We start from the raw sequence: 24,464 nt of genomic DNA, 5'->3' as shown, positions 1-24,464 counted from the left end.
AACACTGCATGTTCTCACTCATAGGTGGGAACTGAACAATGAGAACACTTGGACACAGGGTGGGGAACATCACACACCAGGGCCTGTGGTGTGGTGGGGTGGGGGGAGGGGGGGAGGGATAGCATTAGGAGATATACCCAATGTAAATGATGAGTTAATGGGTGCAGCACACCAACATGGCACATGTATACATATGTAACAAACCTGCACGTTGTGCACATGTACCCTAGAACTGAAAGTATATATATATATATAAGTGTGTGTGTGTGTGTGTGTATGTATGTGTGTGTATATATATATATATATATATATAGTGAGAGAGAGAGAGAGAGAGAGTGTGGTATGGCACTATTTACAACAGCCAAGACACAGAATTAACCTAGGTGTCCAACAACAGATGAATGGATAAATAAAATGTGGTACATATACACAATGGAATAAAAAAGAATGAAACCTGTCATTTGTGGCAATAGATGGAACTGGCAGACATTACGTTAAGTGAAATAAGCCAGGAACAGAAAGTTAAACACTGTATGTTCTTACTCACGTGGAAGCTAAAGAAAAGTTGATATCATAGAAACAAAAGGTAGAACAAAGGATAATAAAGACTGGGAAGGGGAAGATAGGGAGAGATTTGTGGGAAAGATTTGTGTAAGGATACAAAATCACAGCTACATAGGAGGAATGAATTCTAGTGTTCTGTACCACTATAGGATGGCTATAATAAATAACATATGATATAATTTCAAATAGCTACAAGTAGGATATTGAATGTTCCCAAGACAAACAAATGATAAATGCGTGAGATGATAAATATGCTAACTACTCTGATTTGATTACAATACATTATATATATGAAAACATTACTATGTGCCCCATGAATAGGTACAACTACTATTTGGCAATTAAAATAAATAAAATAAAATAAAGAATATTTGTTATTCTGGGAAAAAAAAATGCCACTGAACCCGAAGAAAGCATTAAATTGACAGTGGTACTATGGATTAGATGCCTTTATTAAATATAAATATATCAAATATAAACGTTAAATGGCTAAGTTTTAATCAAGTAACACCAACTAAACATTGAATGTTATAAACATTTAAAACATTTAAAGAAAATGCAGACTTAAATGTTAACCTTACTATTAATAAAAATGCAAATTAAATATTATATTACTTTCAAAAAGTAAGCAATTAAAGAATCGAATATTCTATATTTCTATCAGATAAGGCATAAAATTAGCCTTTGAAAATTGTTCTAACAATACAACAGAACTTTTCACAAAATGAATGCAAGCACTATAGGGAACATTTAAATTTAAGTACCAAAGCACATACAAGTTAACCCTTCCCAGCGAAAATGGCTAACGCACCTGAATGTTTTATACTGAAATCATAAAAATGCATGAAATGTATCATGATGTAATTTAATTATCTTGGAAGCCTGAAAGCATACACATTCCAAAAGGTTGTATGATACTGAATGTATCTATACAGTTTATCTGTTATCCTATAATCCAATATAAGAGTCTTAAGACAAAGTTCAGGTAAATTACCTTTTTTTATGTATGGAAATCATTTCACAAACATTGATATAACAACAAACCTCTTTCTTGGTCAATATATTTTAAAAGTGACTTAATAAAGGTTTTTAAAATGGACAAGACCATTTCTTTAGATCCCAAATATGCACCTTGAGGTTCTAAACAACAAGATTGAAATAAAAAATTTTAAAACTTATTAAAATTATATTTTAACTTTAAATATACAGAGATCTTAATATTGTATAGACAACTGCTGCTCGATTTTAGAGGAGGGCTATAAAGTAGAATATTTTAACAGCTTAGCCCATTTACACAGCCTAATTACATCATCTTGCTATTACCACTTTTTCCTAAGTGCTGTAGAACATTCTCTGAAGGAGGAGACACACTTTCCAAGGAAGTTCTAGAATCAAAAGAAAGGAGAAATCAACAATGATTGTTGAGTATCTTTTGTTAAATACATTCCCAGGCACTTGTTTTTAATGGTAGTATAATATCTTTTAACAAATTTCATTTTTCTTACATCATGGATAGTGAGAATTGCAATTAATTTTTGTGTACTGTCTTTGTATCTAGCAATCATTTTAACTCTAATATTTCTTTCACATGCCTCTAATTTTATTTTGATAAAGAAAAATATTTTATTTTAAACTTCTATTTTAGTTTCAGGGGCATATGTGCAGGTTCGTTATATATAGATAATTTACATGTTGTGGGGTTTAGCGTATAGATTATTTCATCATCCAGGTAATAAACGTGGTACCTGATAGGTAGTTTTTTGATCCTCACCGTCCTCCTACCATCTACCCTTAAGTAGGCTCCAGTGTCTGCTGTTCCCTTCTTTGTCCATGTGTACTCAAAGTTTAGCTCCCATTTATAAATTAGAACATGTGGTATTTGGTTTTCTGTTCTTGCATTAGTTTGCTTGATAATGGCCTCCAGCTTCATCCATACTGCTGCAAAGCACATCATCTCGTTCCTTTTTATGGCTGCATAGTACTCCATGGTGTATACATACACTTCTCTTTATCCAGTCTACCACTGATGAGCATTTAGGTTGATTTCATGTCTCTGCTATTGTGAATAGTGCTGTGATAAATATACACATGCATGTATCTTTATGGTACAATGATTTACATTCCTTTGGGCATATATTCAACAAAGGGATTGCTGGCCCGAATGGCAGTTCTGTTTTAAATTCTTTGAGGAATCGCCACACTGCTCTCCACAATGACTGAACTAATTTACATTCCCACCAACAGTGCATAGGCATTCCCTTTTCTCTACAACCTTGTCAGCATCTGTTATTTTTGACTTTATTTAATAATAGCCATTCTGACTGGTATAAGATGGTATCTCGTGGTTTTGACTTGCATTTCTCCAATGATTAGTGATACTGAGCATTTTTTCATATGCTTGTTGGCCAGGTGAATGTATTCTTTTGAGAAATGTCTGTTCACGTCCTTCACCCATTTTTTAATGGTTTTTTTTTCCTGTTAATTTAAGTTCCTTACAGATTCTGGATATTAGACTTCTGTCAGATGCATAGTTTGCAAATATTTTCTCATATTCTGTGGGTTATCTGTTTACTCTGTTGAGTTTCTTTTGCTGTGCACAAGTTCTTTAGTTTAATTAGGTCCCACTTGTCAATTTTTGTTTTTGTTGTAATTGCTTTTGGCATCTTCATCATGAAATCTTGGCCAGAATGTAATTGTCCTACTGTCCAGAATGGTAATTCTTAGGTTTTTCTTCAAGGGTTTTTATAAGTTTTAGACTGTACATTTAAGTCTTTAATCCATGTTGAGTTGATTTTTGTATATGGTGTAAGGAAGGGGTCTAGTTTCAGTCTTCTGCATATGGCTAACCAGTTTTCCCAGCACCATTTATTGAATATAGGGAGTCCTTTCTCCATTGCTTGTTTTTGTTGACTTTGTTGAAGATCAGACTATTGTAAGTGTGCATTATTTTCTGAGTTTTCTATTCTGTTCCATTGGTCTGTGTGCCTTATTTATTTATTTATTTATTTATTTATTTATGAGATAGTCTTGCTCTATCACCCAGGCTGGAGTGCAGTGGCATAATCTCAGCTCACTGCAACTTCTGCTTCCCAGTCTCAAGGGATCCTTCACTTCAGCCTCCTGAGTAGCTAGGACAATAGGTATGTGCTATCATGCTTGGCTAATTTTCGTATTTTTTGTGGAGATGGGGTTTCACCATGTTTCCCAGGCTGGTTTTGAATTCCTGGCCTCAAGTGATTTGCCTGCCTCTGCCTCCCAAAGTGTTGGGATTACTGGCGTGAGCCACCTCCTCCCCAGCCTATTCTGGGTATTAACCCCTTATCAGATATATGATTTATAAATACTTTCTCATTCTATGGGCTGCCTTTTCACTCTTTCGATAGTGTCCTTTGATGTTCAAGTTTTTGATTTTGATGAAGTCTAATACATGTATCTTTTCGTTTGTTGTCCATGCTTTTGTTGCCATACCCAAATCAGTGCTAAATCCAATGCTGAGAAAGTTTTCCACTGTTTTCTTCTAAGAGTTTTATAATTTTAACTCATGTTCAAGTTGTTGATTCATTTTAGTTGATTTTCGGATATAGTGTAAGGTAAGGTCCAACTTCATTTTCTGTATGCTTTCGAAAACTGTTCTTTTAGGGGCCGGGCGCGGTAGCTCATACCTGTAATCCTAGCATTTTGGGAGGCCGAGGCGGGTGGATCACGAGGTCAAGAGATCGAGACCATCCTGGCCAACATGGTGAAATCCCATCTCTATTAAAAATACAAAAATTAGCTGGGCGTGGTGGCGGGTGACTGTAGTCTCAGCTACTTGGGAGGCAGAGGTTGCAGCGAGCTGAGATCGTGCCACTGTACTCCAGCCTGGGAGACTAAGCAAGACTCCATCTCAAAACAAAAAACAAAAAACAAAAACAAACAACCCTCCTCCACAAAAAATTGTTCTTTTAGTAGTTGCTCCCAAATTTACAACATGGATTCTTTGTTCTGATATCAACTGGCATATGTGTAGAAAAATAATTAATGTAGCAGTCCTGAGACTGCCATCCTTAGAAAGACCTGCTTGCAAGGTTGGCCCCTGGCTGGTATCTAGGAACTTGGGATTTTGGGGTGGGGGTTCCCACCATTTCCAGAAGTGATGAGTGCCTCACTATACTAAAACTGCTATACAAACAATGTGGTTTATGCTGAATTGCTGCTGACAGTCTGGAGCTATAGTATGTGCTAGGCAGAGGGCAACTACATGACCAATCCCCAGTAAAATCCTTGGGCACTGAGTCTTTAATGAGTTTCCCTGGTAGACAACATTTTATAGGTGTCACAATTCATTGAAATTAAGCACATCCTTTGTGATTCCACTGGAAGAGGACTCTTGGAAGCCTGTTTCCTCCAGACTTCACCTTATGTACCTTTTCCCTTTGCTGATTTTGCTTCGTATTTTGTTGCTGTAATAAATCATAGCCATGAATAATACATCTATGTCCTGAGTTACGTGAGTCCTCCTAGCATATAATGAAGCTTGGGTGGTCTTGAGTACCCCCAACACAGAGCATCTTACTCTCTTCCCAAACTGCAAGGTGTTTAGATTAGTAAGAATACTTAATCCCCTCTCAACTTATGTATTAGTATTATCATGTATTTTAATTACATTAGAACCTATAAAAATCATTATTTTTGTTTTCTACTGCCAATATTGATTGAGACCTACCACATATTTACTCTTCGTTGATCTTCATTTCTCCTGTACCTCTGACCTTTCATTTAAAATCACTTTTTTCCCAGAGAACATTCTGGTATTTTCTTTAGAGTAGGGCTTCTTCTAAAGTAACAAATTATCTTAGTTTTTAAAATTTGCATGATAATTAGTTATTTTACATTTATTTTTGAAGGCTCTTTTCCTGGGTCTAGAGCTTCGGGCTTGGAGAATTATTTGGTGACTTCTGTTGAGTGAGAGTCAGCTGTGAATCTAACTATTGCACTCTTAAGGTAAACTTTATCCCTCCAGCTGCTTTATAGTTCTTTTAGGCTTTAATTTTTCAAGCAATTTTTCTCTGATGTACTCATGTCATGCTGAAGGCTGGAGTGGCTATGGCAACTTCTTAAAATAAGACAACGATGAAGTCTGCTGCATCAACTGACTCTTTCATTCACAAAAGATTTCTCTGTAGCTTGAGATTCTGTATGATAGCATTTTACCCAGAGTAGAACTTCTTTCAAAATTGGAGTCAATTTCCTTAAACTTTTTTTTTAAACACCGAATGGGTACTTAATCCCCTCAAACTTTGCCACTGCTTTATCACCTAAGTTTATGTACTATTCCAAATCCTTTGTTGTTATTTCAACAATGTTCACAGCATATTCACCAGTAGTAGACTGCATCTCAAAAAAGCGTTTTCTGGGCTGGGTACAGTGGCTTACACCTGTAATCCCAGCACTTTCGGAGACTGAGTGGGAGAACTGCTTGAGGCCAGAAGTTTGAGACCAGCCTGAGAAAAATAACAAGATCCCATTTCTACAAAAATAACAAATAATAAAAAAAGAAAGTACTTTCTTTGCTCATCCATAATAAGGAACTTCTCATCCATTCAAATTTTATCATGAAGTTGCAGCAATTCAGTCATATCTTCAGGCTCCACTTCTGATTTGAATTGTCTTGCTATGTCTACCACATCAGCAGTTACTTCCTCCACTGAAGTCTTGAACCCCTTAAAGTCATCCATGAGTTGGATTCAGCTTTTTCTAAACTCTTGTGAATGTTGATATTTTTACCTCCTCTCATAAATAATATATATTCTTAATGGCATCTAGAATGGTGACTCCTTTCCATAAAGTTTTCAATTTACTTTGCCCAGATCCATTACAGAATCAGCTGTGGCAGCTATAACCTTATGAAATGTATTTCTTAAATATTTAAGACTTGAGTCAAAATTACTCCTTGATCCATGGGCTGCAGAATGGATGTTGTGTTAGCAGGCATTAAAAAAACCCATTAATTTCCTTCTACATCTCCATCAGAGTTCTTGGTGACTAAGTGCATTGTCAATGAGCAATAATATTTTGAAAGAAATCTTTTTTTTTTCTGAGTAGTAGGTCTCAATAGTGAGCTTAAAAGATTCAGTAAACCAGCCTGGGTAACATGGTAAGACCCCATCTCTAAAAAAAAAAAAAAATTATCCTGGCATGGTGGTATGTGCCTGTAAACCCAGCTACTGAGGGAGGCCGAGTCAGGAGGACTGCTTGAGTCCAGGGATTCAGTAAACTATGCTACAGGCTAGGCTCAGTGGCTCATGCCTGTAATCCCTAGCACTTTGGGAGGCTAACGTGGGAGAATTGCTTAAGGCCAGGAATATGAGACCAGCCTGGGCAACAAAGGTGAGACCCTGTCTCTACAAAGAGTTTAATTATTATTATTTTTTTTTGAGATAGAGTCTTGCTCTGTCACCAGGCTGGAGTGCAGTGGTGCGATCTCAGCTCACTGCAATCTCTGCCTCCCAGGTTCAAGTGATTCTCTTGCCTCAGCCTCCCGAGTAGCTGGGACTACAGGCGCCCGCCACCATGCCCAGCTAATTTTTGTATTTTTAGTAGAGACGGCATTTCACCATGTTGGCCAGGATGGTCTCGATCTCTTGATCTCGTGATCCGTCTGCCTCGGCCTCCCAAAGTGCTGGGATTACAGGTGTGAACCACTGTGCCCGGCCGAAAGGTTGAAATTTAAAAAGAAAGTAGCAGGGCACGGTGGCGTGCACCTACTGTAGTTCTAGCACTTAGGAGACTGAGGCAGGAGGATCTTTTGAGTCCAGGAGTTTAGGGTTGCAGTGAGCTATGATTGTGTCACTGCACTCCAGCCTGGGTGACAGCAAGACCCTATCTCTAAAAAAAGAACAAAACCCAAAAAACCTCCATGCTATAAACAGACGGGTTGTCATCCAGGCTTTGTTGTTCCATTCATAGAGTGGAGGCACAGTAGATTTAGTGTTAATTCCTAAGGGCCGTTGGATTTTCAGAATGGTACATGAGCATCAGCTTGAACTTAAAGTCAACAGCTGCATTAGCCCCTAACAAGAGAGCTTGCCTGTCCTTTGAAACTAGGAATTGACTTTTCCTCTCAAGCTGTGAAAGTCCCTGATGGCATCTACTTTCAGTAGATGGCTGTTTCTTCTACACTGAAAATCTGCTGTTTAGTGTGGCTACCGTCATCAATTATCTAACCTAGATCTTCTGGGCATCTTGCTACAGCTTCTCCATCAGCATTTGCTGCTTCACATTGTACTTTTGTTACAAAGACGACTTCTTAGAATGATACATTGGACTTTGAGGGCTGGAAGAAAGGGTGGGAGTGAGGTGAAGGATAGAAGGCTACATGTTGGGTATAGTGTACACTGCTCAGGGCTTGGGTGACGGGTGCACCAAAATCTCAGGAAAAAAAAAAAAAAAAGATGGCTTATTTCTTTAAACCTCATGAACTAATCTAACCCTCTGTTAGCTTCACACTTTCCTTCCTCAGCTTCCTCTCTTCTCTCATCACCTTCAAATAATGGAAAAGAGGTCCTTGCACTGATTACGCTTTGGCTTAAGGCAACGTTGTGGCTGCTATGATCTTCTATATAGACTACTAAAATTTTCACCATATTGGCAATAAGGTTGTTTCACTTTGTTATCATTCTTGTGTCCACTGGAGTAGCATTTGTAATCTCCATCAAGAACTTTTCCTCATTGGCTTCACAACAATGAACCACGTGGCTAACTGGTACAAAAGGCCTAGTTTTCAGCCTATCTTGGCTTTTGACCTGCCTTCCTCACTAAGCTTAATCATTTCTAGCTTTCGATTTAAAGTGAGCATGTGACTCTTTCTTTCACTGGAATACTAATAGATCATTGTAGGGTTATCAGTTGGCCTAATTTTAGTATTGTGTCTCAAGGAATAGGGAGGACCAAAGAGAGGGAAAGAGATGGGGAAACAGCCAGTGACTAGAGTGGGCAGAACACACACATTTATAAAAGTTGCTGTTTTATATGGGTGCAGTTCAAAGTGCCCCAAAATAATTACAATAGTAACCAAGATCACTGATCACAATCACCATAACAGGTGTCATAAAAGAGTTTGAAATGTTGTATGAATTACCAAAATGTGACACAAAGTGGGTACACATTGTTGGAAAATGGCGCTGATAGACTTGCTTGATGCAGGGTTGCCACAAACCTTTGATATGTAAAAATTGCAGTATCTGCGACTACTGAGGGTAGATAATACAAGACAATGCAGTTTCCATCTTGCTCTCTCTCTCTTGCTTAGGGGAAGCCAGCTGCCATGATGCAAAGACATTTGAAGAGCCTTATGGAAGGGCCTATGTGGTGAGGAACTGAGGCCTCTTGCCAACAGACATGTGAATGAGCCCCCCGAGAAGCAGATCCTCTGGTCTCAGTGAAGCCTCTGAATGACTACAGTCCAGGCCAACATCTTGACTGCAACATGAAAAACCCTGAGCTAAAACCACCTGACTAAGTCACTCCTGAATCCTGATCTGCAAACTGAGTTTATGAGTGTTGTTTAAGCCAGTCAATTTTAGGGTAATTAGTTTTGCATTAGTAGTTAATTACAGTATGCTTGTTTTAAAACTTCATGTTATTTTGTGATTATATTATTATTTTAAATTTAATTTTTTTATGTAAAAAGAAAATGAAATCAATAGCTTATAAATTTTAAGTAATATTCAAATATGAAAGAATATGGTTGCTTTACCTCTTTATTGTTTTTTGAATTCCTAACTGGAAGCAGAGTTTTTCAGAAGAGATGAAGCCATCTCCACGATAGTATTAATAGATAAGCCATTCAGAAAACCTTTATGTCTTATTCTCACTTCCTGAAGCGCATTTATAATATGGTCTCTATGCAAAAGGAAAACATACATAAGTATTTATTTGTCTTTTCCAAAGGAACACATTCTGAATATATCTAAGTTATTAACTTGACCTATATTTTTACACAAAAGTTTTAAACCAGTTAAAATATAATTTTGGTTATTACCTGCTGACTTCTGGATGCAGTTCAGCCAGTTTCTTTATGATCTTGGTAAAGCTACGAAGGTTCAACGTATTTGAAGGTATGAATTGAACAGGTGTATCAGGTAATAATTTAGCAGATTCAATCTGCTTACAATTCTTCTTGACACCCTAAATAAGCATTTAAAAAGTTTTCTTAAAATCAGTAAGGACCATTACATAAAGACAATACAGCTTATTCAATAATAATATATTTGAAAATTAAAATAATAAAATAAAAATTCCTTAAAAGTTTACTTTAACTTGGGATTATTTGTATCAATTGTATTTACTTGGGCTGTGTTTCAGGGCCATATACTACAAAACATACCCAACATTTTTTCTTTCTGATAAAGTATACGAGGCTATGTCTAAATAAGCCTTTCTCAACCAGATTCTCATCTGAACCATAGAACACAGAAAATGATGTAACTACTTTCTCAATTCTCCCAAAGATAGGATATAACTAGTTTCACTTTAGATGCACAGGAGAGAGATTCATTCATTAAATAAATGTTTTAGGCTTAGGGCATTAAGGCTTAATTCTCTTAACCAACCTAAGAAAGGCTACACAGTAATTAGAGATATTTTACATCATATTTACTATATGCTGTATGTAATGAATACAAATTGTATGCCCAGAAGTGCACTATATGCTGCGCGGGAAAAACTATAGTGATATAAAACAGAGTCCTCTCCATTTGTGAAGAGACAAAATTGAAATGACCAATTAGTTACTGTTAACAATGCAAGTAGGCTATAAACTGTAGAAAACCACCGTAAATACCACAAGAGTTCTATAAAGGAAGGACTTAGACTTTACAGCCTCGATGAAGTCAGGGCAAGACACATAACACACTGGGCCTTCCACATCAGAACATTGTATCTTTCACTTGCTTGTTTATTGCCTTGACTCCCTCACTAGATTTAAGCTCCTTAAGAGCACAGATTTTTGTCTGTTTTATCCATTGTTGCTTTCCCAGTGCCTAGAATAGTGTACACAGTTGGTATGTAATAACTATTTGTTTAATAAATAAAAAGTTTGGGATATAATAGTTTAAGTGACAGTGGAAGTAAGTGCTCTCCAAGAAAGAATATGTTCTCCAAGAAAGAAGTCAAATTATTGCTAAGTAATAACAACAACAGCTAATGTTTTCTGGGTACATCTTCCAAGGTAGGCACTGCTCTAAAAATTTTTCTGTGGTAAGCTCATTTAAGCTCGTCGACATTCGTGAGGTAATGGCTCTTATCTCCATTTTACGATAAGGAAGCTCAGAAATGGAAAGGTTATAGGTTACTTTTCCAGAGTCACATGGTGAGTAAGTGGCAAAGCCAGGTTATGAATTTAAGAGTGTTTATTAATCACTATGATTCTGCTTTTCATTGTAGATAATCAATATTTTCTAAATGAATGAATAGAATAAATAATTGTGGAGAATCAGAAAAAGAACATGGGAACAAGAAATTGCTAGAAAGGAAAGAGAACTTGGAGTATAGTTTAACAAAGATAGTTACAGGAACTTCCCAATCCACATACCAACAGCCCGTATGGCCCTCTTTATAACATCCCTATCTCAACCCCATGGCCCACTGCCACAGCTGACAGGATCAAGAGTGTTGCTGCCTGAGCTAATGAACATCAAAATCATAGCTTGGATCAATTCAATTTCCTGTCTAAAGCATGTGGAATTAGCAGGGTGTGGTGGCTCACACCTGCAATCCCAGCACTTTGGGAGCCCAAGGTGGAAGGATCACTTGAGGACAGGAGTTTGGGACCAGCCTGGGCAACATAGCATGACCTGGTCTCTACAGAAAAATACAAAAATTAGCTGGACATGATGACACACCTGCAGTCCCAGCTACTTGGGAAGCTGAGGTGGGAGGATTGCTTGAGCCCAGGACTTTGAGGCTACAGTGAGCTGTGGTTGTGCCACTGCACCCCGGCCTGGGTGACAGAGTGAGATCCTGTCTCAGGAAAAAAAAAAAAAAAAAAAGACTGAAATTAGAACATGAAGCAAATGAATTAATCAGATCACAGGGACTTGAATTGAACATATAGAGTTAGAATCAAGCCAAACAAAGCCAAATGGGGGAAGAAAGCAGTCATGAGCAGAGAAAAGCAGTGTGTGGAGAGAGGGGAATAAGGGGAAGGAGCACACGGAGAGCAGAGGTAGGAGACCACATGTGCTACACAAGAGAGGAAAGGGAGAGCCACAGATCCCACAGCTCCAGCTCAGGGCCCCACGCAGCTTCACTGCACTTTGTTTCCTTCCTTCCTGCTGTAGATTGGGGCTATGTACCAAACAAATCAATCCCACACATGAAGGGTCACTGAGATGAAAGGAAAAGTTTCAAGAAAGGGATGAACAGTGTCAAACAGGCAAAGTAGTCAAGAGGAAGGCAGATGAGGGAAAGACAAATAAAAGGTCACTAGTGCCTTATGAAAAGGGCCGTTTAGGTAAAATTTTAGAGACTGAGGTCAGATTATCAGGACAACAGAGAAGCAAAGAAACAGACATTGAATATAACCTACTTGACTGAGCACTTTGGCAATAAAAACATAGGACAGGCTGGGTGTGGTGGCTCAGGCCAGTAATCCCAGCATTTTGGGAGGCTGAGGCGAGCAGATGACTTGAGGTCGGGAATTCAAGATGAGCCTGGCCAACATGGTGAAACCAAATCTGTACTAAAAACACAAAAAAATTAGCCAGGCAAGGTAGTAGGTTCCTATAATCCCAGCTACTCAGGAGGTAGAGGAAGGAGAATTGCTTGAACCCAGGAGGCAGAGGTTGCAGTGAACTGAGATTGCGCCACTGCACTCCAGCCTGGGCGACAAGAGTGAGACTCTGTCTCAAACAAATAAAACAAAACAAAACAAAAAAATAAAAACAAAAAACTCCCCCAAAACAAACAAACAAAAAAAACCACATAGGACAAATAAGGATGGTAAAGTTAGAGGAATACAAAGTCAAGTGAAAATCCTGTCAGGATTAGGAAGGGCTGTGCCTGACTTTGAGTAGAGGCTAAGGTTTGTGAGTGGAAGTGGAGTTGCTAATGGTATAGAAAAGGAATGTGATAACTCCAGGAATGAGGAAAGCACTGGATAAAGGACACAGTTAGAAGAGATCCCTTTATCTTATTAAGGGAAAAAATTAGATTCATTTATTCAACAATATTTGATTTTTTTTTTTTTTTTTTTTTGAGACGGAGTCTTGCTCTGTCGCCTGGGCTGGAGTGCAGTGGCCGGATCTCAGCTCACTGCAAGCTGCGCCTCCCGGATTTATGCCATTCTCCTGCCTCAGCCTCCAGAGTAGCTGGGACTACAGGCGCCCACCACCTTGCCCGGCTAGTTTTTTGTATTTTTTAGTAGAGGCGGGGTTTCACTGGGTTAGCCAGGACGGTCTCCATCTCCTGACCTCGTGATCCGCCCACCTCGGCCTCCCAAAGTGCTAGGATTACAGGCTTGAGCCACTGCGCCCGGCCAAGTATTGATTCTTGTGCTGATCTATGGATTCAAAATAATCTCAGCAAAAATCAAAGTAGGATTTTTTTTTTGTAGACAGGTGAATTATAAAAGTATACAGCAAGGCGAAGAGACTAAATAGCCACAATAACTCTGAAAAAGAATAAAGTTAGGCCGAGACAGGCGGATCACGAGGTCAGGAGATCGAGACCACTCTGGCTAACCCAGTGAAACCCCGTCTCTACTAAAAACTACAAAAAACTAGCCGGGCGAGGTGGTGGCGCCTGTAGTCCCAGCTACCCAGGAGGCTGAGGCAGGAGAATGGCGTGAACCCGGGAGGCGGAGCTTGCAGTGAGCTGAGATCCGGCCACAGCATTCCAGCCTGGGTGACAGAGCGAGACTCCGTCTCAAAAAAAAAAAAAAGAATAAAGTTAGAGGACTCATTCCACCTGATTTCAAAACTTACTATGAGGCTACAGTAATGAAGACAGCGTACTACGGGTGGAAAGAGACAAAACAGTTCAACAAAACAGTTCCAGTCTACAAATAGACTCACACAAACATGGTCAATTGGTTTTTGACCAAGGTGCAAAGGTAATTCAACAGAAATAGGATCATCTTTTCAACAAATGATGCTGGAACTATTCCACATGCAAAACAGAAACAAACGCAAATAAACAATAACTACCTCAACAAATACCAGAAACAATATATGAAAATTAACTGAAAATCTCTATGACCTTGGATTATGCTAAGATTTCTTAGCTACAACACTCAAAGCATACATTATGAATTAAAAAATTAATAAATTATACTTCATAAATACTAAAATATCCCTATTCTGAGAAAGACACTGTTAACGGAATGAAAAGACAAGGCACAAAGTGAGAAAAACTATTTGCAAATCGCCTATCTGGTAAAGGACTCAAAATCAGAATATTAAAACATCAAAATTCAATAATAAAATAAAATGAATAAAAATGGACACAACATGAGCAGGAATAAAATGCCAGTATACACAACAACATGGATCAATCTCAAATGCATTCAGTGAAACAAGCCAGGCTAACAGGGCTATATAGTATAATTTCATTTATATAACGTTCTGAAAAAGGTCAAGTTTTAAGAATAAGAAACAGATCAGAGCACGAGGTAATTTTTTGGAATGATGGAACTGTTCTGAATCTTGATTATGGTGGTGCTGATTTGCCTATATACATTTGTCTAAAGCTATAGGCACCAAAAAGTATTGAATTTTACTGTATGTAAATTAAAAAAAAAAATATATATATGGAACACCTATGGGATTCCAGGCAATTTGTTGAGCAGTGGAGAGAAAAGACTGAACGAGGCAAACCTTACCCCTTTTCACAGGGTGTTTACCTCAGTAAGAGAGACATGAGAATATATGAAAATAAAATGACTACATTTTATGGTTTTAACAATTATGAGATAAGGTTAGCTGTGAAAGAAAAATCAAGATGAAATTATAATTACTTATAGAGTAGTAATAAAAAGACGGTGAAGGATTGGCAAAGAGCCTAGTTAAAATGAGTTTTTCGTGAGCTCGGTCTACAAAGATCTAGATTTCCCCCAGGAACAACTGGAGTTGTACAAAACCAGGTTAGGGCGGATTCAAGGTTAAAAACAATTCAGATGAATGCTGTCATTCCCATTTCAAGACTGCATATTGAAGTTATTTATTCTACAAAGCTACTTACAGCAATATGACATACAAAGACCATCTAAGGGATCTATCAAAAACACTAACCTGGTTGGAAGGGAAAACCTCACTGTCTTGCTCAGATCCCAGCTGCCGTGGTCTAGTTCTGGGCAATCTAGAAATGGAGAAGGCTGAGTGGATTTCTTTGTTGGTGCTTTTCTCTAAATTATTCGAACTAATTCTATTCCCATTTTTGGAGGAAAGTGGTGATGTATATTCTCCAAGAATTTTAACAGGCCTCACATTTACTGACTTTCCATTTATTTCTATCCCATTCATTTCTTTCACAGCTATCTTTGCATCACTGTTTTTTGTAAAAGTAAGAGATGCATATCTAAAACATAAAAGCAGAAAACCGAAAGGTTGTTAATGACTTCAAATTACATCAAACTTAATTTTGTAACTACAGATGCAAATACGTTTTTCACAAGAATAACTGCTTTTAAAAATAAAAAGGTTGCTGTACTTACCTTGGGATTAGGAAGAATATTTATTTAGGATAACTAAATAAAAACCAAGTTAAAGATGGGAAATAGAAGAAAAGTATTTCTTACACATTATCTCCTATTAATTTTATATTAAAATCTAATGTAAAATATTTGCAAAGCTCATATATGATAGAGTTGCTGAGATTAGTGGTCTGGGGACATCTGATTATCCATAACTAAAAAACCTTAAAACTAATCCCTATGTATAAACATAAACTTCAGATAACTTAAAGGCTTAAATGTGAGAGGCAAAATTTTAAATATTTAGCAGAATATGCAACAGTGTATCTTTATGACCTTGTAGTGGGGAAATATACAGACAAAAACAAAGAGTTGGAAAATCTAATCAGAATTTTAATTATATACACAAGAAAGTTGGGCAATAGCTATTCCTATAAAAGCATCAGCCCTTGACAGTGTCAATGGAAGGATAAACACCAAATCCTGGGAAGAGTGGCTGTTTTCAAATGATGAGACTATGGATACATTTTTATAAACTCCTTGTATTTTTGCATTTAACTGTATTTTCTAAATTTCTACACAGAATGCAAAATACTTCAAGTAAGAAAAAACTGTAGTTCTTAGAAAGTATTCAGCAAGATACTAAAAGAGTCACATCAAGTAATGCTCCTAAGATTACAATACTACTTTAATGAAATGTATTAACATCAGGTCAAATAATTACAGCTAAACAATTATCTTACAATTATATGACTTCATTTAAGACACACATTTTTAATAAATTGCAACCCCAACTACAAATAGGATCCTTTCTTAATTGATAAAAATTTTATATCTGAAATAAACAGCTATCACTTTTAATGATAAAACAGTAAAAAAAATTCCATTAAGCTATGGCCATTGTTATTTAATACTTTTGAATCATCTGGCAATGTCACAAAACAGAAAGTAGCAACATACATACTCAAAGTAACTATATATAAATGAGGTAGCTGTCTACCTAAAATATACTGAGTGTCAACTAAAAAGTAATTGAAATCAGAAATAGTAAAATGAAACACAATTTTCTGAGCACCTACTATGTGCCAGGCTTTATTCCTAGTGTTTCACATATTTTACTTGTAATAGTTTCATAGCAATGTTGTGAAGGTAGTATTATTATGCTCACTTTATATACAAAGAGGCTGAGGTACAGAAAGGTTAAGTAACTTGCCTAAATTTATTAACCAAGTTGTTGACAGAGCTGGGAATTGAACCAATGTTATCTATTTCTGGAAGCCGTTCTTTTGCCTAATGTGCTCTGCTTCCCCACGAAATGGCATGTAGCAAGATAAAGCATACAAAAATCAATAAGTTTCTGTATACCATTAACAAGTTACAAAGTATAATGAAAAAAACGATCTGGTTAAGAACAGTATCAACTCAAGACTGCAGCTATTTGTCCATGTGTCCCCTTTCCTGGCCTGTGAAACCCTATGAGAATAGCCCTTGACTTTGTCACCACTGTGGCTGAGATCTGGTATAGAACCTTTGGCAAACAGCAGACACATAATAATGCATATTGATTAAAGTTGGGAAACACACCTGTAATTAGTAGAAGAATCATAAATTGAAATTTCAGAAACTTGGTATTTTTGGAAATGAGACCTTAAATCGGCCTAAAAGAAGAGAAATAAAAGTTTGTGAAGGGTAGAAAAATACAACAAAACATGAACAACTAATAAACTTGAAAATGAAGCTCAAAAGAATAATCCTGGTATACCTCAGATACTGAAGGGCAGAGGCCACCAACATGTATCAAATAACCTTTATCTCTTTGTGAGGGTTCAACATTCTTCATTTCTGCTTAGAGAAAAACATATAACAGAAATGATCCTTATTGTACTGATATGTTTCAGAGAAAATGTGAACGCTGTTACATATTTTATGCTTCCTTTTTACTAACCCAAAGCTTATTATAAAGTTATCAGCAACTATCAGCACTTCTAGACTGAGGACTAATAGCCTGCCGTATAGTTTTAAGATTTCTGGGCCTTAATCACATCATCTTAAAAACTAAAGAGGTTGGGTTAGTTAAGTCTCTTGTAGCTCAAAAATGGACAAATTACATCTAAATAAAGTAATCAATTACTGTAATTGTTGTTCCTCAGTATCCCTGGGGGACTGGTTCTCGGACACCCCAAGGATGCTCAAGTCCCTTATGTAAAATGGCATAGTATTTGCATATAACCTACACATATCCTTCCGTATACTTTAAATCATCTCTAGATTAGTTATAATACCTAATAAAATGTAAATACTATGTAAATATTTGTTATACTGTATTGTTTAGGGAATAATGAGACTCCTAAAAAGTCTGTACATGTTTCGTATAGGCTTTTAAAAAATATTCTCAATCTGCAGTTGTCTTTCATTTGTCTTTGGTTCAGAGAAGTGCTATCTAGAACACTGGACACACACAGGATCTTAACTCCCTAGTGTTAATGCTGGCTAGAGTTAGTGGTCTGAGAGCTCTCATTATGCAAATTCCCTTGCTGGGGAAACATCACGCCAAGAAAATCTTTTAATTGGACAACGATCAATAGCAGGTATTATAACATATAGCTTGTAATAATGGTAAGGGCACACAAGAAAAAAAGTGGGGAGATAACTTGAGTTAGAAAGCATGATTTTCCAAACTACAAATACTAGGATTATGGATAAGTTTTTTCTTGATAAAAAATTTCAAAATTCTTAGAGTACATTTTCATAGTCTCTATTGTGAAGAGAACCTGAAACCAAAAAGGATCCACTGAATAGAGATTCAAATTACTAGCAAATCCCATACCTGGCACATAGGGAGTACACAAATATTTGCTGAATGAATCCTTAAAGTAGCTTTTATTTATATGCTTTATAATTTTTATATAGTAATGGGAGATATGGAAATTTTATTTTTTTCATTAAATAATAATATATAAGAGTAGCCTAACACTTATCCAGTGTTTCTGGTGCTCCAGGCAACATGGCAAGCACTTTATACACATCATCTCATGTAATTCTCACAACCATGCCACAGGGTAGCTATTATTATTTTCATTTTGCAGATAAGGAGGCTGAGGTCTCAGGAGTTTAGGTCACAAATATAGTAAATGGTGATGCTGGAGTCCAGGCACAGTTTGTCGTCGTTAGGTAATAATACCCAACCTTCATTAACTTATTCCATTTGTTAACTTCTTTGAATCATGATGTATTCTATAGAGAAAATAGCAAAACCACCTACCTTTATATTTTTACATTGGAGTGAGGAGGGAATAATGAGCTACAGTATAGTAAAAAAGGGTAAATAAGAATCAGAAGACATACATTATACCCATCACCTCAGCTTTCACTACTTCAACACAAAATGGCTAATGAACATCCAATGGGCTGCATGCCGTACCTGGCACTGGAGATAGGGAGTAAACAAAACATATAAAAATCCCTGAGCTCACTGAGCTAATGAGAGGATGGGAAGGCAGTCAATATATCAGGTAAGCAAACCATACAGTGTTGTGATAAGTGACATGAAGAAAACTAATGCAAGGGAAGAAAAAACAGAATAAAACTAAATGATATGGGGCTGGGTGCAATGGCTCACGCCTGTAATCTCAGCACTTCAGGAGGCTGAGGTGGGTGGATCACTTGAGGTCAGGAGTTCAAGATCAGCCTGGCCAACCTGGTGAAACCCCGTTGCTACTAAAAGTACAAAAATTAGCCAGGTGTGGTGGTGGGCACCTGTAAGCTGAGGCAGGAGAATCACTTGAACTCAGGAGGTGAAGGGTTGCAGTGAGCCAAGATAGTGCCACTGCACTCCAGTCTGGGGTGACAGAGTGAGACTCTGTCTCAAAAAACAAATGACAACAACAAAACCCCAAAAATAGATGATATAATGCTATTTACTTTAAATTGCATGTGTGTATTAAATATATACATTAGAAAATGCATAAAAATGGTCATTAAAATATTCATAGTGGTTATTGTAGAAACCAGTTTTTTGAGAAACCGTTTTTGAGAAACAGTTTTTGAGTTTATTGGAGAAACCAGTTAATTTTAATTTTCCTATATTTTAAAATTTTATTTAAAAAACCATAATAAGCATTATTTAGACAAGCAGGAAAAAAACAATAAAACCAATGCTGATATGGAAAATAAAAGAAAAATCCATATAAGATACAAAAAAAATAAGGAAAGGTAGCATAAACTTACCTAGAAATGATAGAAGGGCAATAATCACAGGTAATAGAGAAAACTATAACTATTTTAAGCAATTAAGGACTATCTAAAAATGAAAACATCCCTAAAATTATTGAAATAAGAGAAAGCAAATAGTTTTCATCATTAACACCAATTTGACAGATTAGTACTGGTTGCCTGGTGGTAACTGGGAAGCTGGTTTTATTCACCATGTACCCACGTGTGGAAAGAGGAAAATGATGCCCTGAAGGAGGAGTGCTGATGTTGGCCTTGAGCAAGAGAAAGAATGCGGGTATCTACCTGTTAAAACTAAATCTTGGATTTAAGCTTTTAGCAGTTTTTTCCTCTTTAAAAAACTGACCTCCAACTGAACAATTTCCTCATTTTTTTATTTATAAAGAAAAGCCAAAACAGGAATAAAATATTAAAACAACTCAGTTGCCCATCACAACACAGAAGCAGGTAAGCACTATTTTACAAATAATCTAGGTTAGGATTTCTCAGTAAATTCTTGAGAACCAACCTAGTGTAAGATCCAAATTCCATCTGTCTTGTTCTATTTGATTTTCTTGTGTTCCTGAGATGTCAACTCCTGTCAGGTTCTCTTTAGCATCAGACCAGTCTTCACTCATCTCTTGGTAATGTCTGCAGTCTAAGACATTAAACACAATGAGCTATAAACACAATGATATATAATGTCCAACACACTGAAAAGTTATCTAAAAACCATGGATGAATCAGCATGATGATGACTACTAGAGTTTTATGTATAAATCTGAAGATAAATATTAGCAAAATAAGAGAACCAAGCACAAAGATTCTCTGAGAAGAGATTTTCAGTAGTCCTTGAATAAAAAGTTGCTTTCAGTCTGAGTGATCTGTTTCCTAGTTTTCCTTTAATTAAAACACTATTTCCAGCTTATTGAAACCCTTAATTTTCAGCATTTTGAATTGTCCTTTAGTGAAAAAGACATATTATCTTTATATATGCAATAACATGAAACATCTTTGAAAGAATTAAGCTGCGTTGCAGCTCTTTATTTCATTACAATTAAATTAATAATCTTTTGGAATGATCACAATCTCTTTTCATGTGCTAAAAATGCATACAATTTAGAGATACATATTAGATATAAGAGAGAATTTTCATACTAAAAAAAAGAACCAAAATAAGAGTCCATGTAATTATTTAGCATTGTCAGCTATATTAGGCAACCTTAAAGATGTCAAATAGCAATAAGAACATATTTGACATTTATAATCAGAATGATGCCTTTCTGTCAATTAAGAATATTTATTTTTCTTTAATGAATAAACACTACCAATACTTTAAACCTTATTTTGTTTTCCATCAACTATACAAGATAACACATTTTTATACTAACCTTTATCATCAAGTTTCAGTTGACGAAAGTCTGCATTTATATTACCATTTTTAAAGTCATCTTTTTTGGGTGATATGTTTTGTGTAGCACGACTATTGTCAGATGATAAAGACATCTGAGGATTAAGATAACAAAAACAACAATAAATAAGAGCAAATAATGATTATGCTCTTACTATGTGACAGGTACTCTTCGCTGGCATTATTCAGCCCTTACAGTAATGAGGGCTATGAAAGCAAAACATTATCAACCTGACCTGACATGTGAGAAAACAGAATCTAAGTAACTTATTGCTTCATGTTACACAGTTAACAAGAATTACAATTTGAATCTAGTCTGTGTATAATGACTGTGCTGACACTACTATTTGGCAAAGTGTGGCATACACACATGAGAAGTAATCGAGATAATTTTTGGAGGTATATATATACACACACAAGTATTTATCACATTAACCTTTAACAGTTATATATTTAATTTAGTGTATGCTTATGTGTATCTTTTATTTATAAGAATATTTCTTTCCTATATGTAATAGTTATTATTTACATTTAAATTTATGTAAATGGAGAATCATTTAAAGACAAAGTAACATTATAGGTAATACAGGGCTATGGTAAATTGTGAAGATGGTACACGAGTAGCTGAAATTTAGAAACACAGTATACTGAGTTTCACACATTACCAGTTAATTTAATGAGACAGGAATTAAAACGTAATCCCAACTTAAAATAAATATTGTTTTGTAGCTAAAACCAAGATTATAAAGAACGACATCTTCATCTTGTTCTTTAAAAAATAATTTATTGTTCTCTCTAAATAAACAGGTTATACAATTCCTACCATTAAATACGTAAAAATCTAGTTTTTGACCTGTTAATTCTTTGTGGATAACTGAGATTTTTTTAAGAAAGAATTTAACAATGGAATAGACAATGTTAAAGTAATTTACTTTTAGTCAATCAAGTATTTGACTTTTAACTTTGGAATTCATCTTGGGGGATTAATATTACTTAAATAAAGAAAACCTCAGAGTTAAAACCAAAGTTAGAAAAGTAGACTAAACCCCAGCCTTCCTATTCTATTGCCTCCTTGCTCAATAATGGAATATAACCAATGTTTCCGTAACACTTCGTAATTTTCAGAGTGTTCTTACATAGATTAAATATTCCTTCTCGGTTGTCATCTGACAAACATTTTCTTGGGGGAACGAGAGAGTAAGAAAACTTATGACAGGCATTTAAAAATGATTTTCATCATTTCAGTAAAGAAGAAATTATAACTTTACCCTGTCTAAAATGACTGAATTATTACTTTAGCTCATGAGATGAAGGTACAAAATGTTAGTTTTAATTGAACTGGCTTAACATGATTATGGCACTAAATTATAGTTTGCCCAGGACAGTCCAGGTTTATACCGACTGTTGTAGAGAATTACCATTACACTCTTTCAACCGCAAAAGTCTCCTGGCGTGGTGTAAATTATACAGTCACCCTACTCAACATATACGGTTGACATCTGTTTGATCAGGATTTGACATAAATATATCATTATAATCAGTTATATCCATCAAATGGTAGTACACAAAGTAAGCCAGCTGAGTGAAAAGAAGGATGTCAGGGTTTTTGAAAATTATGGTTTACTTTACTTAAACAATACAATTAAAGGTTTACATTGATGAACTTTCAAGGACCCTTACTTGAGAGATTGTCTTTTTTAGGTTTGAAGAAACATCAAAATCTTGAGCCCTCTGATCATCTCGTTCGGCATCTGCTTCTGAAAAGCTAAAAGGAACACTTCAGAAGAAAAACGATCTGATGTTTGACAGCAGAGTAAGGTTATAGTTAACTACAATGTATATTTCAAAGTAGCTAAGAGAGAACTTGAAATGTTCCTAACACACAGAAATGACAAATACACAAGGTGATGGATATCCTGAATATCGACTTGATTAGTACACATCCTATGCATGTAACAAAATATTACATGTACCCCATAAATTTGTACAATATTAAATATCAAGAAAAAAGATAAACACTTCAATAAAACATTTATCAATGTTCTAAATAGGGAACAAAACAGAAAGTTTAAAGTTAACTGAATTAAGCAAGTTTTAGGATCTAATGAATTATAAATCAGATGAAACCATAACTCACACATGTGTTTCTTTTTTCATTAGCTGGAAAGAGAAAAGGAAAAAAATCTTTGTTTAAAATGTTTTGTCTAAATGAAGTAAAATTTTTAATTTCTAAAACATATATACATACCCTGGAAGCAAAAGTAGAGAAGGTAGATAGTAATTTTGATTCTACTGACAGTGGGGGCAGCTCTTCCAGTGGTATGCCTTTGTGTATTTTTTCTTTCAAAGTCACATATCTAACTTTTAAGTCCCCCAAAAGGGACAGTAGTGCTGATCCCACTTCCTTCTTAGCAGAATTACTTGATAAATTCCTGTTCAAAAGTTGAGTGCACAAAACTAAATTATTTAGGCCCAAGTCATCCATTTAACACTAATATTATATTATACACTTGGTTCTTGAACTCCTGGGCTCAAGCAATCCTCCTGTCTCCACTTCACAAGTTGCTAGGACTACATGTATGCCACAACGCCCAGCTAGTTTGTAAAACAATGTATTGTAGGGATTGGGGGGGGTCTCATTATGTTGCCCACATTGGTCTTGAACTCTTGGCCTTAAGTGATTCTCCTGCCTCAGCCTCCCAAAGTGCTGGGATTACAGGCACAAGCCACCTTGCTCAATCCCACTTGGTTCTAATTTTACTAGAACTCTAAATATTTTCTTTTAAATGTTGAGTAAAAGAAAAAAATGAGTAAATGTGTTTTTCTAAGGGCAGTACAAACAATTCTCGACACATAAGCCAGAGAAAGTGTGGTAGCATGTCATGCAAAACCCTCTAACTTCATCCTTACTTGAACTTTATAAAGAAACAACAAATCTATGTTTTCACTGGATTTGTCATGCCAACCATGTACTGTGGCCCCTCCAAGAAACTCAAGGGTTCTATTACCCTTACGCTAACTAACAAACCCAGTAACAATCTACTCCTCATTTTACTCTTCAAAAATGAAAATTAAAGAAACTGTCTAGAATAAACTTAAAGCTAGTGACAAATTTCTAAGAAAAACAGATTTAAAATTAATAAACACATATTTAATCCTTCCCTATTTTCCATTACAAGTTTGTAAATATCACAACAATGGCGACGACACATCTGATAGTAAACATTTAAAAGGTGCAGCTCTGCTTTTATGGCTCTCTGCATTATTTTCTGACAGCACATTGCCGGCAAATCCTTCTCCGTATCTTTAAAAAGTTGAACTTCCCTTTAAAAATAAAAGATAGGATCAGGTAAGATTCCAAACATTTTTCTATAGTAATAACATGCCTCCAGAAACAGATTTTAAATTTTTTATATTTCCCTGTCAAGTTTAAATCAATTTATACTGAGGTTGAAGAGGCTGTAGGAATATATAACAACTTCAGAAAACAAGAAGTTAAAGCTAAATATATTCATTCTAGAAGTCCAGGAAGTAAACAATTCTCAAATTCATACTTTCAATACCAAAAAAGGAAGTATGAATTTGAGAATTGTTTATTCCGGAGAATTG

At 36.0% G+C, this 24,464-nt stretch overlaps 1 protein-coding gene across 1 annotated transcript in view; it reads right to left on the bottom strand.

Annotated features, from left to right (window-relative positions):
* Positions 1-995: 995 nt before the first annotated feature.
* RBM44 (RNA binding motif protein 44) overlaps positions 996-24,464 on the bottom strand; it is a 44,736-nt gene continuing 21,267 nt past the window's right edge. The window contains exons 5-16 of the mRNA XM_023228723.1: positions 24,003-24,179; positions 23,104-23,287; positions 22,993-23,015; positions 22,536-22,620; positions 20,836-20,950; positions 19,974-20,102; positions 16,998-17,077; positions 16,820-16,893; positions 14,835-15,120; positions 9,587-9,732; positions 9,302-9,447; positions 996-1,949 (exon numbers count right to left, since the gene is read on the bottom strand). Of these exons, the coding sequence (XP_023084491.1) occupies positions 9,324-9,447; positions 9,587-9,732; positions 14,835-15,120; positions 16,820-16,893; positions 16,998-17,077; positions 19,974-20,102; positions 20,836-20,950; positions 22,536-22,620; positions 22,993-23,015; positions 23,104-23,287; positions 24,003-24,179 (1,423 nt within the window). The 3' untranslated portion in view covers positions 996-1,949; positions 9,302-9,323. The remainder of the gene's footprint in view (positions 1,950-9,301; positions 9,448-9,586; positions 9,733-14,834; positions 15,121-16,819; positions 16,894-16,997; positions 17,078-19,973; positions 20,103-20,835; positions 20,951-22,535; positions 22,621-22,992; positions 23,016-23,103; positions 23,288-24,002; positions 24,180-24,464) is intronic.

This window comes from Piliocolobus tephrosceles, chromosome 11, assembly GCF_002776525.5.
Source record: "Piliocolobus tephrosceles isolate RC106 chromosome 11, ASM277652v3, whole genome shotgun sequence".
Taxonomy (NCBI): domain Eukaryota; kingdom Metazoa; phylum Chordata; class Mammalia; order Primates; family Cercopithecidae; genus Piliocolobus; species Piliocolobus tephrosceles.
The sequence above is the reverse complement of the archived record's forward strand: the minus strand, read 5'-3'. Positions and strand labels throughout refer to the sequence as shown.